This window comes from Trachemys scripta, chromosome 5 (assembly GCF_013100865.1).
Source record: "Trachemys scripta elegans isolate TJP31775 chromosome 5, CAS_Tse_1.0, whole genome shotgun sequence".
In the NCBI taxonomy this organism is placed as follows: Eukaryota; Metazoa; Chordata; order Testudines; family Emydidae; genus Trachemys; species Trachemys scripta.
Genome location: NC_048302.1, coordinates 133,113,362 through 133,126,524, shown reverse-complemented (window position 1 = coordinate 133,126,524; position 13,163 = coordinate 133,113,362). Strand labels below are relative to the sequence as shown.

The following is a 13,163-nucleotide window of genomic DNA, read 5'->3' as shown; positions in this document are numbered from 1 at the left end:
GAACTCCCTTCGTTCATCAGGTTTTATAGATATGAAGTATACAAACTCCTTACTCTGCTAGACACTAAATTAATGGACTGAACAGAGACACTGAATTTATGGCTTATTACAACAATCTGTAACGCACTACGGGCTAGTCCACACTGGCAACGCTAAAGCTCTCCCAGCGCTCTAAAAAACCCACCTCCACGAGGGGCATATCTCCCAGCGCTGGGGCACGGTCTATACTGGCGCTTTACAGCGGTGAAACTTGCTGCGCTCAGAGCAGGGCCGCCTGGGGAGGCGGGAGACAAGAGGAGCAATTTGCCCCAGGGCCCCACGAGAATATAGTATTGCAACTTTTTTTTTTTTTAAGGAAGGGGCCCCCAAAATTGCTTTGCCCCAGGGCCCCTGAATCCTCTGGGCGGCCCTGGCTCAGGGGGGTGTTTTTTTACTCCCCCGAGCCAGAAAGTTGCAGGGCTGTAAATTGCTTGTGTAGACAAGCCCTAAACACCTCTGCAGTCATAGGACAAAAGAGGGGGTAACAGGCCACTCGACCTTGAATGGTCCCTTACAATATGTGCTAACTACTTATGCTAAACAATCTGTTCCATCTTGCATTTTGCTATGACGCTGGGAAGCACTTTTCCCAGACCTGAAGAAGAGCTCTGTGTGGCTCAAAAGCTTGTCTCTCGCCAACAGAAGTTGGTCCAATAAGATATTACAATCTCACTCGCCTTGTCTCTCTAATATACACACATATTTTTATAATAAAAGGTATAGGCTTTGGTTGAAATAAATGCAGATTCATATATTTGTGTTATTACGTTGGCCATCAGAGGATAACCGTGTTAGTTCAGGAATGCAATGGAAACATAATAAATATGATGTGGAGGAGACTAGAGAGTTGAAATAGAAAAGAGCCCCTTAGTTCACACTCTGATTTATGATTTCAAAATGTTATGAAAGCACCTGTGACCTATTTTTATTTAAACAAAAAAACTATGATGCACAATTTTTTTTTAATCAATTCCATCAGACCCTTGATATGTGGACTTCATGCTTATTATAAATTGAGAGTCTAGGCCAGGGGTAGTCAATTATTATTATTATTATTTTTTTTTGTCAAGGTCCAGATTTCTTGGTCAACGTATAGTCAAGGTCCAGACTCCAGAGAAGATGATGATGATAAATACACTTTTTTTTTTTTTTTTTTTGGGGTCCATTCAAAAGCGTCTGGCAGTCTGGATTTGGCCGTCGTTCCACCTATTGATATCCCTGGTCTAGGCCTTCGCTATTTTGTGGCTCTTCCATCAGGATATCTTATTTTTTAACTTGATCTGTTTCTTTTAATGTATGTACGCGGCAACTGAAAAGAAGTGCCTATTGATTGCTCTAGGTGCCTGACTGTGCCTTAAGAATGGAGAGCTCCTAAATCACCCTTCAGTCATTAACATAACAACCATATTTTCCCATTCCCTCCCAGCTGGATAAAACAGCTGACTCTTTTTGGGGACGTCTTTGGACCCTGGTTCATTGCTTGTCCAACAGCCCAATTGTTTTTCTTACTCCTCGCTCTCCCTCTTGAGGAAGCACACGGTTATTTCTGCTTTGTCCTGGGCTGGTCTCCGGGTTCATCCTTTTTAACTTGTGTTCTTTAAATAGCCCCAAGTGTATGAACACTTGGAGCAAATGCAGCCAAATGGAAGTCTCTGAGAGACATTTGGCAGTGACTGATGGGGTGAAGTTACAAGCTGGATGTAAGTTGGTTAGAAAATGAACATAAGCAGCAAAGTAACAGAACTTGTACCCTTCTGGCATTTAATGCGCCAGTGTCTCTGCTGGCGTAACTCCGCTTATGTCAAATGGAGTTATTCCAGCAGCAGATTTGGCCCTAATTGTGCAAAATGAGTGTAACCTCGTTTCATGTAGGCGGTGGGAGAAGGGTGATTGGCAGGGTATTTGTAGCAGGAAAATTAAGTACCAGGATCCTATACTGTAAATTAAAGAGGCCTGCTTCACGTTGTTTTATACTATCTCTAATACCCCTAGGCCCAAATTTCTGTCTATGGCACTTGTTTTGCACACCTGCTGAATGCCAGATCACTGCAGGTTATGCCCTTCTGCCTCTTTCACCTGTCTTCTGACTAGCTTACACCGCTGTTTACAAACCAGTGAATTTGACCCTCAAATACTGCATGTGGCTGCTATGTGAAGTGTTGTTCAGGTGAATGTTTTAATGTATTCATGAGTATTTAGAGCTCCATTTCCACACCTTTTATGGTGAGTTGAACTGAAGAAGAGTTGCACCTTGGCCTGTCCCTGGTATAAAGAAGGTCCTCAGTGGTCCTAAACTAGGGTGACCACCTATCCCAAATTGGGCAGGACAGTCCCAAAATGCAGAGTTCAAGTCCCGGTCTTGGGCTGAATAATTCCAGGACAGCAGTTGTCCTGGATTCCCTGCAGCGCCGCCCTATGCCTGCCCCAGGCTCAGGGGCAGTGCCAGTCTCTTCCGGGGAGGGCTGTGGGCAGGTGGGGGGGTCTGGGCTCCCCACAGCATCCCAGGCTCCCTGGGCAGTGCAGCTCTTATCATGGCCCAGCTTTGGCTTCCGGCTGGGCCAGAGGGCGGAGCCTTGGCAGGGAAGAGGAGGGGTAGGGGGCGGGGCTCCTGCATGTGTCCCATATTCACCTTTTGAAAAAGCGGTCGCCCTTTCCTAAACCAGCAATCTGAACTCTTTAGGGTGGGTTTAAAAATTCGACTTGGCCCAAAGGCCAGAATTACACATGCATGTCTAAGAGTAGGCAGCTAGCCCACATCATCATTCAGAACTGACGGGGCAAATTTCAGCTGGCTGTTAAACCCTTTTGTCCTGTGTCTGCCAAGTGTTAATCATACTTTGTGTAACTGCTGATAATGAGGTAAACCTAGCCATAGAGGCAAGTCAACTGTTTTAAGCACGGGTACGCAGGGACCCATTCCTGACATCAGTTCAGTTTCCCAGTTGTTTGCATGTGAGTGTGACATTGCCTCTTTTTTGGGATCCTGTTGGAACAAACGGTATCTGTCTGCTATATCCAGGGTCGGGCAGTGGGCTGGAGAAGACAAGAGCATGTTTGTCATGCGGGAGAAAGTCCTGGTTCAGGTGCCCCGATGGTTTGTTTAAAAGGAGCAGAACGGATTGTAAAATCGAGCTCATTTAAGTGAAGGTTTCATTGGAATTAATTATCCAAGCATACGGTGCCATATTTGTAAGTACCGTCTGGATGCTATTATTTACTCTTTTAATAGGATTGTCCCTTAGCAGACTTTTGTGTTAATACTTGCACCCATGTGGTCCTTCAGATCTGACATGTCACGCTGATGTAATTAGGCTTGCGCAGATGTTGACTAATGTAGTATCTTCTGCTGGAAGCACTAAACGCACACAGGACAGCTGAAGTATGAGTTTTTTTTTTTTTTTTTTTTTTAAATGCTTTTTGCAGGAGATGGTGACAGTATTGAACATTCTGGGAAATGCTGAAGTCAATAAACAAAAGGTTAAACTTGTCAGTACCAGAATAAATCATTAATGTCTGTAATAGTTTTCTTCTTCCGTCTGTCTGAGAGCATTTATGATGATGAGCTAAGCAGTTAAACCCAAGCATTCAGATTCATTACGGTTCTCACACTTGGACTTAATCTATGTTTTCCCTTTCTTTTTTTTTTTTTAGAAAGTCCACCGGCAGCGATGTCCAGAAATGGGTATTTTTTTGAAGAGACTGGCAAGTATAATTTTATTTATTTTCTCCTCATTTGTTACATGTTATATTGCATATAAAAGAACCTACCACAGTGACCTAGCTGTATCAGTGGAAAAATAACTATTGGTAGGTTGATTTTGAAAATCCTCTGCAACAGATGGTGTATCAAATCCATTTCACTTATAACCTAAACTGGGTTTGAACCTAGGTTTGTACAGGTGAAAGGAATGTTGCATAATTCTAGTGCTACAAATAGTCTGTACAGTCAAGTCCCATAGATGCTAATGCCTTACTGCTTTGAATATCCGTATCTTCAGATTTTCGGTGCATGTCCCAGTCTTGGGTGGTTCCTTGTCTTGTTCTGTTTCAGGGTGTTCTCCTCCCCCTTGATATGCCAGATACAGCACGGTCAGTATCCAGGGGTCACTCTTGCTATAGGCAAACTAGGCAGCTGCCTAGGGTGGTAGATTTCTGGGACAGTAGACTTCCCCCATCTAGCACAGCTGAGAGCTTGCTGTATGTTGTGACTGCCCCCCCCACCCAACCCCCCACAGCCGTCCAGCTCTCTGGGGCTACCACCTTTTGTAGGGCCTCTCAGGCTGGGACCAGGCTCCCTTGGGAGAAGATACAGGGGCTTTGCCCCCTATCTGGGCAGTCTTATAGCAGCTGAGGCCTGGAGCGACTGGTGCCCTGCTCAGAGAAACCAGCACTAGCTCAGAGCTCGCTGAGAGGCCTGCATGCGCCTGCTGTTTCCACACCAGATGAGCTTTCCACCCTGGGTCCCTCCATCGGTAGTGGCGGCAGCAATGGATGCGGCTGGCAGGGCTGCCCAGCAGAGCTCGGTGGCCACAAGCCGGGGCTCTGAGGAGCAGGAAGTGGCCCCCAGCCAGGCTGGTGGGGAAGCACTCCTACCCCCTCCCCAGATGCTCCCCACCACCAGGGCAGGTAAGATGGCGGTCGCAGCTCAGGCGCTGTGTGGCTCGGAGTTGCTCTTGGTAGCACCACGAGAGCTTGTTGGGGCTTGAGCCTCAAGCATAGGGACCTGCCCAGCTTTGTGTCAGTATCCAGCCGCCACCTGCTGTCTCTCACCGCTCCCCGGTAGGCCCTGCTGCCCCCCTGGACTCTCCTTGCAGCCGCTGCTTTAATTCCATCATGTCTGGGCTCTCGAGGTGCTGCCCCTACACGGGCTAGGAGCCCCTCTGGAAAGATGCAGGGAAGGGCGGGGGTGGGGGAGTTGTTGAGGGCTAGGCGGAGGGTACAGGCTGGCATGGGCTGTGGATACAGAATGCATAGGGCTGGATGCGGGACTGGAGATGTGGGGCTGTGCTGGGGGCTCCTGGGTACAGCGATCCTCCCCCCATTCTGCCAATGGGAAGGAGCCCATCACCCCTTCTGCAAGGGGGATGAGTGCCCCCAGCCTGAGTGGCTTTGCGGGGTCCCTATGGGTGGGAGCTGTTACCTGCCAGTGTGTGGGTCCCTTTGTGGTTGAACTGAGCATCTCCTGAGGTACTGAGCTGGGGCCTGCTCCTCTTTTGAACCCCAGGCAGCTGGTGCCAACCTGCCTGGAAAGGGCCATTGGGAAAACTGGCCCTGGCTGGGAGCATTGGCCACGCTGGGAGCGGGCCTCAGCCTCTTGCAGGCCCTAGAGCAGAACCTGGGGGACTTTTATCCTGGCCTGGCCAAGCTCAGCCGGCCCGGGTGTCGCTGTTCCCACCCTGCCGGATCTGTGAGTGGGGCCCAAGGGCCTCTGCAGGCCCAGGCCCAGGCCTGCCCCATCAGCCTCCATCCCAACTGCCTGGGCTCAGGGGTGTGGGTGGTAGCAGCAGGGGAGGCAGAGGTGAGCGTTTCACCTCACAGAAGGAAAAGGAAGAGCACCTTCCCTGGTGCCAGCAGTACGTCCCCTTTCAGGGCATTCAGCTTCCAGCAGTGGCAACAGATGCCAAGGGCCATTAGTCTCTTTCTCCAGATGCCAAAAACAGAGCCTTTTCTGGGATTTTGTTAAGACTCCAGAGCTTTTTAGTTCATCTGCCGCCTTCAGCAATCTTCAGGAGCTGGAGGCAGGCTCCCGGCATTTTGTTCTCCGGATGGCCCATGGTCCCCTTGAGCACACTGTGTCCTGACCGTTCTTTTTGCACTACACTGTTAACTAGTCTCCTCCATCCATAGGGGATACTTCCCAGCTCTAAGAAACCCAAGGACTTGAGCTAATCATGCAGTCTCTTCTTTCCCATTGTTAGGTTTCTCTGGTTTTGATTGTAGGTGGTTCTTTTAATACAATGCTCTTATTATATTGCATCCAGGCTGATTATAATTGTAAAGGTGGTGGATTTTTTTGTTACTTTGCCCTTAAACCTCCTGTCAGTCGTTTTCCTCCTCCTAGCTGTACAGTTATAAAATCTGACCTTTTTTAAAAGTTCACTTTTGCTGCTAATCCTAGATGAATCACATTCTTATCTGCGCTAATTGTAATGTGATCACAGTGAACCTCCTGCACAGAATTTAGGAATAATAATCATCATAGCACTTATCTAGAGTTTTACAAGCATTAATCCTTGTATCACCTGGTGTGTGAACCCTTATGCTTAACAATCTAACCTTTTATTGCCCACTTCATTTTAAGTGGTCTCTAACAGCATGTGTGAACCCCTTATGCTTAACAATCTGACCTACCTTCTATTTAGCTTATGCGCTTGTGTTCCTGTCCCCAGGCCTGAGGAACAGCTCTGTGAAGCTCAAAAACTTGTCCCTTCCACCAGCTGAAGTTGGTCCAATTACAGATATTACTTCACCTTACCATGTCTCTTCTCATCACCCTGTGAGGGAGGAAAGAATTGTTAGCCCCCTTTCATGTTTGGGGAAACAGGTGTACAGAAGTTAAATGATTTGCCCAGAAACTCAGACAGAGTCTGAACTACAACTCAATTTAGAGGAAGCCATATTGAAATTCCTTAGCCCACTTCCTCCCTCTAAAGTGAGTCACCTTTCCATTTAATATAAATGGCTTTATAAAGCAGGCTTATCATTTAACTTGCTTCTCCAAGCCATGCCCCAATGTGTCACTCGACCAGCTAATACTGAGATCGCTAAAGTTGCCCATTGTTATTGTACCAGCAACTTCCTTTACTTCTTTCAATACATTAAGGACCTTTTTGTTCCGCTGTGCTGGATTAAAGACCTTTTTGTTGCGTTGTGCTGGAGCAATACTTCAGCATTTGTGTTTTTTGTTACTTAGATTTCCTAACCATGAGCTGGAACACAAATTGTTATCTCCATCCTGGAATGATCTGTTGATAGTATCTCTAGGTATAATTGCAGTCTTTTCCTTCCCCATTCCCAAGCCCTTCAACATTGTCTTTTAATTAGGGATAACAGTATCTCATTGGCTTATGGTTTATCTCACCTCATCTTTAAGATACTGATCTGACAAATTGATAGTCCCTCTTGCCAAGCCAAATATTTCTGCTCTTCCCTTCTAGGTTTTAATTTTTTTTAAAAATGAAAACATTGATATTCTTTATTTCTAGCAGTACAGCAACTGTTTTTAACTCCATGGAGTTGAAAGCATAATTTTGCTTGGATCGATGCTTGGATCTATAGGCCTTTACCACGGGAAGAGTAATACTTTCTAACAGATTCTTCCCTTGAGTCTTTAATATTCCCAACTCCCAATAATTTCTCCAACACCTTTTATCACTTTTATAGCCATCTGCTCCTGTCTAGTACTTTTGAACCCATCCTTCATGCACACATTGAGATTTGTACATTCTGTGGTCCCGCATGTTGACTGGGAGAAGTTCAAAGAAAACTACCGCCGAGACCTGGGATTAAGTATCGTTGGGGTGTGTGCATAAGAAACAAGGATAAAATATTCTTCAAAAGTTTTAATGAGTAGCTTTGCAGAGTCAAGAGCAAGCTGGCAAAATGAGAAATAAATTCCAGTTTTCTCAAAGTACAGTATGCTGGTATTTAGCAGTAACATTCAACAGAGGGTCCTGTGGCACCTTTGAGACTAACAGAAGTACTGGGAGCATAAGCTTTCGTGGGTAAGAACCTCACTTCTTCATCTGAAGAAGTGAGGTTCTTACCCACGAAAGCTTATGCTCCCACGAAAGCTTATGCTCCCAGTACTTCTGTTAGTCTCAAAGGTGCCACAGGACCCTCTGTTGCTTTTTACAGATTCAGACTAACACGGCTACCCCTCTGATACTTGAGCAGTAACATTGTGTTTTGACTTGTATACCAAACCGAGCAGATTTAAGGACATTAATAAAAATCTCTCTCTTCCTTGCTGGTAAAATACTTAAATAACTAACTAAATAAATTTATCACTGCTGTTGCATTGCCTTTTTTCTTTTCCTTTCCTTTTTTTGCCATAGGCATCAGTATTTTTTGTTGTTGTTGTTCTAATCTGGCAAATAGCAACAGTGTTTGATACAGATTGTATGTTTGAGTTGACCAGTTGGTATCCTGAATGAGATTTCATGACAATTAGAGTCCTTCCTGGCAATTTTAAATGTCTGTTCAAGTGATTGTAAAGACTAAGTCCAAATCTGAAGATAATTAGAATCTTGATGAAATTCAGCTCTGCAAGCAGTGTTCAGAATAACTCATTAAGCCAGTTGTCTTTTTTCCTAGTGGAACCTTCTAGTTCTGCTCATTGCTAAAAGGGGTACAGATACCTAAACTTTCACTGTAAGCGGATTAGTTTTAACACAATTATATTCTACTAATGCTAATTCTATTTGCCAACATAATTAACTTTTTTAAATGATCAGGCAACATGTGCTGGTACTGCATCTTCATTTTATCTGAAGAGAATCTTGTTTTAATTGTGAGGGGTTATAAATCCTGAAAGAAGGAAGCCTAACGTTCTATGGAATAACTGAAACTTTGCATTGTTTTAAAGCTGGGTCAGCAAGTACTACGACACAACTTTCACCTTCCAGAGTGAATCTTATTGTTTGCTCTGCTGATTTATTAATTGGTTTTGCTGGCACAATCAATTGCAATTCTGCTGGAGGGACTTGTCTGGCTGGGGATCTTTGGACATATTTTATCTATTTGTTGTTGTGTTTTTGGTTTTGTATTTAAGTTTGGAATGTGTGTCATGGTTTTGCTTTTTTTTAAAAAAATTAGTTTTATCTAACCATGAAATTAATCTAAACGCCATACTGAAATGAATCCTTTCACAATGGGAATTGGATTTTCCGGGTACAACGTCTGTTTGCCAGCCGCGAATGCACCACAACTGCTGATGACAAGCCAGAAATCCGCTTGCGTGTCTTGCTACAGATTTTTATTTCTAGGGCCTATTGCTAAAATAGCTATAAATTAAAATGAAGGTTTCTAATTTAGCGCCTTGTAGTACAGAGCTGAAACTTTGTACACTGCTGTGTTTAAAACAAACAAACAACCCCCCCCACCCATCGATTACTTAGATTAATTACAAGTTTTCTTCGATAACTAGCTGTATAACAGAATACTGGAATGTATTCAGATAAGCCTTATTTCTTTTGTAGTAGCATATCAGTTTTTTTCAAGTCTGCTATGAATTATTATTAAGGCAGCAGGGAAAACTTTGCATTTCCATCTGGCTTGTTTTATGACAAAACACCCCCCGCCCCCCGCAATAGGGTTGGAAATCATGGCTGTACAGTAGTAAAGAAAAACCATTCATCCCAAGACAGTATCTCATAAGCCTCCTTGTTAAAATAGCCATCTTCAAACCCATGGGGAAATAGTGCTTTCCCTAACTACCTTTTCCATTTCCCCCAAGTGGCTATGGGTCTTGGGGATTAGCAGACATAGCCCTCTTCTGGAGGGAAGAGAGCCCTGAAATGGAAGTGAAATGCTTCTTATTTAACTCCACACTGAAGCTGTCTAAAGGGCTTCCCCAGTCCGGAGGTCCATATAGCATAGCTACCTGTTGGGGGTTGTTGTGGTTAATTTTCTAGGAAGTTAAATTGGGACAGAGCTGCTAGGAAAGGTCTCAACCCATGGAGCTAAGTAAAGCTTAATGTTCTAGTAAAGCAAAGTTTTAACGTTTGTTCCTTTAAGATCGGCAGATGCAGTTGTAAACACAATCATTAACTTTTTTTATGACTTGTATTAATCTCCCCCATACTGCTTTAATGTTTTAAGTCTAGTTTCTGTGGGGAGTCAGCTGGAAAAATAACATTTCTCTTTACGGCTGCTGGGTAGAATGTCAGAAGTATTTTTCATTATCCGCCATTATCATGACAAAGGGTGTGGTGAGTACAATCTGTAGCTTGATTTGGTAAATTTTCCTGACAATTTTGCAGACTTTATTTAAACTGGAAATTAATCAGAAAGGATTTTTTTTTTTTTAATTTACCTGTATGTCTGCAGCTGGAAGTAAGATACAAATGTACAGTTTTTTTGATCACCCTGCCTTGAAGAAAAAAGCCTCTTATCCAGGCTTGGGGTTCCTGTGGTGATAATTTTGACTCAGAAATTGCTCTTCTGCATTACCCTTGTTTTCAAGCAAGTGGGTGGTTATGTGTAAGTGTGCATATTAAATGTAATGATGGCATTTTAAGAGAGAGAGTGTGTGTGTGTGTGTGTGTGAGAGAGAGAGAGGTTTTTTTACAAACTTTGTTTCTGGAATGCGGTGAATACAAAATAGAGGGAATTGGTAACATATGTATAAAGTAAATTCTTCCTTGTCTGTAAAGTTCTTTGATTATTCTCCTACTAATATTAAGAAAGCAGAAAGTTGCCTACTTGTTGGAGACAATATTGAGCCTGCATAGTTTTATAATCCCGTTTTCAGTGTGGAGATGCAGGACACGACACTCCATAGGTAAAGTTGAATTCCATTTGGCACTTAAAACCAGGGATTCATTCTTTTTTGTTTTGTATGACCAATATAGTGTCGTCTCCCTGAATTTACAGCAGTCATTCTCCAAGCAAAGAGCACATTTTCTGAGCATTTACAAGGAAATCTGTTAATTACTCTGAGCTAAAATTAATTAAAAATTGGGTCCTTTAAGCAGTTTAGCATCTGTCAATCTTTTCTTTATCCTGAGTGACACAAAGGGAAAAAATATGGAGTTAGCAAAAGAACTCTGATGTGTCTTTGAAAATCAGTTTAATGTAATCTGAGACCATAAACACTAAAATGTCTTTAACCATGTGATCATGATTAGCATCACTATGGGGCAGAGTTAAGCTCATTTAGGTACCTTTAACTATGCATTTCTTAACTTTTATAATGTTTGGATTTTAAGTGCAACTTTAACTCTGAATTCCCTGGATTAACAATGCTTGGTTTTAGGATAATTACAACTTCCCTTTTAATGTGTTTTATCTTTAAATTATTAGGGTTGCCAACTTTGGTTGGATGAATTCCTGGAGACTTCATCACATGATACAATCTTTAATTAAAGATTAATCTTTAATTCCTGGAGATTCCAGGACAATCCTGGAAGATTGGCATCCCTATTAAAGTTATTGATGCATACTTTCAACATTACCTCCATTTTAACACAGCTGTCATGTGGGAATAATAGGGATCTGCCCATGTGGGCAGAAACATGCTTCACAACCATTTTCATATTGTAATGAACTTGGTTCAGGGTAGTCCTTTTTATTATCAACCATACTCACAGAAATTGTGCTGTTGCCTAACTGAACTGATCCGCGTGTGTGAGGTTTACAGTTTGAAACCATAAAAATAAGCCCAATGGTTTTTTGTTTGTTTGTTTTAATGAATTGGAATCTATGATAAACACATCCCAAGTAGTGATGTTGGAGAGAAACGATTCCTATTTTAGGGGAGAAACCAATCTGGGTTGCTAAATTTAAAACAAGAACAGAGTTGATACTGCTACTTTAATATTTGGCCGCAGTACCGCAAAGGCTAGTTTGCCAAATTAACAAAGCGGGACTACCCTGTATTTTGCAGTCCATGCTGTCTGCCTAGAAACAAACATAAAAAGCTATCTGAAACTTAACAATGCATGTGTTGTATCAGTAACTTTCAATATTGCCAGCCTCAAGTGTTCAGAAATTATCCGGGCCTCCCAAAATCACGAGTGGCTTAAGAACAACCCCAAAAGTATTTATATTTGTCTTTTGGTTTTTGAGTTTCTAGCAGTTCCATTTCTTCAAGCTTTTTCTCCCAACCACGAGGGCTGGAAGTTTATTTAAAAAAAACCCCAAAACACTGAAATTCTTATGTAATTGCATGAATGCAGGAGCTGGTGTCGTAAGAAAACTGCCATGTATCATAAGACTTGCAATTAAATGATCAGAGTGGGCATCGTTGAGCTTGAGTTGCTAGTTGAACACAAGTGCTTCTAAACACTGTGCTGTTAAATTCTTTTTGTTATCAGGGTTATATTTGTAAAATGTACATTGCTTGGAATGCTTGAGGGTAAAATGTAACTTGAAAGGGATTTTTCAATAATTGGCCTAAATATTCATATCATTAGCATATTGAGCCATGCGAATGCCACCCGAAAACAAAACCATAATTTTACAGCTCCTGTGTAGATATTGACAACATAACTTTTACAGTTTATCAATTTTTTTTGTCTTGCAGTTTCTCATCTTTCCCACCCCCCAAAAATGTAATTACTAGGGAGAAAGTTGCATATGTAAACAAGATGTCAGTTTTTAAATATAGGGTCACAAAAATCTGTCTTTACTTGGCATGTATGTTCTCAGTGCAGTGCAACATCTAAATCTTGCTACAAGGAGAAATGACTGATCATTTGAAATGCTGTTCTCCCTTCAGTGCCATTTGCCTGCTCCAGTTAATGTTGTTTAGAATTGTGCCCAATACGCTGATGGGAATAGACCTGTTCACATTAGACAGCCCTGAAATTGCTTGTGCTATAGTGTAGTTCACACACGTGTAGTCCCAACTGTTGATATCTACAAAGTGGATCATAAAATGTTTTCTCTACTTGCACTTTGTACACCCACTTTTTGAGGACTTTATATTGAAAGTGGATCTCATTAAATGAGCTTTGGTCTAGCAGCAATTATCAAATAAGCTGGCATGTAAAATGAAGCGATTATTGATGAGAGTAGTCTTGTTACGAGAACCTCTCACAGTGAGAATTTAAGGCTGTGATTTTTTTCAAAGGCATAAAGGGCAATTAGGTGCATAACTCCCACTGACTTTCAAAGCATGATTTTCAGTGGAAATTGGGCAGCTTTGTGCCTGTGAAAACCTCCCACTAAGTTGGTGCAGTTAACAGGGACGCCAGCTTTCTTACATAAGAACGGCCATACTGGGTCAGACCAAAGATCCATCGCGCCCCCCTGCCCTGACTCCACCCTTTCCCCGCCCCCATTTCAACCCCTTCCCCAAAGTCTCCGCCCCCTCCCGGCCCCCATTGGTCCCCTTCCCCAAATCCCCACCCCGGCCCCGCCTTTTCTCCGAGCGCGCTGCGTTCCCCCTCCTCCCCGCC

The 13,163-nt window shown here is 43.1% G+C and overlaps 1 protein-coding gene across 1 annotated transcript in view; it reads left to right on the top strand.

The window, feature by feature from the left end:
• SLC4A11 (solute carrier family 4 member 11) overlaps positions 1-13,163 on the top strand; it is a 148,760-nt gene that overhangs the window by 22,646 nt on the left and 112,951 nt on the right. The window contains exon 2 of the mRNA XM_034772551.1: positions 3,691-3,741. Coding sequence (XP_034628442.1) covers positions 3,691-3,741 — 51 coding nt within the window. The remainder of the gene's footprint in view (positions 1-3,690; positions 3,742-13,163) is intronic.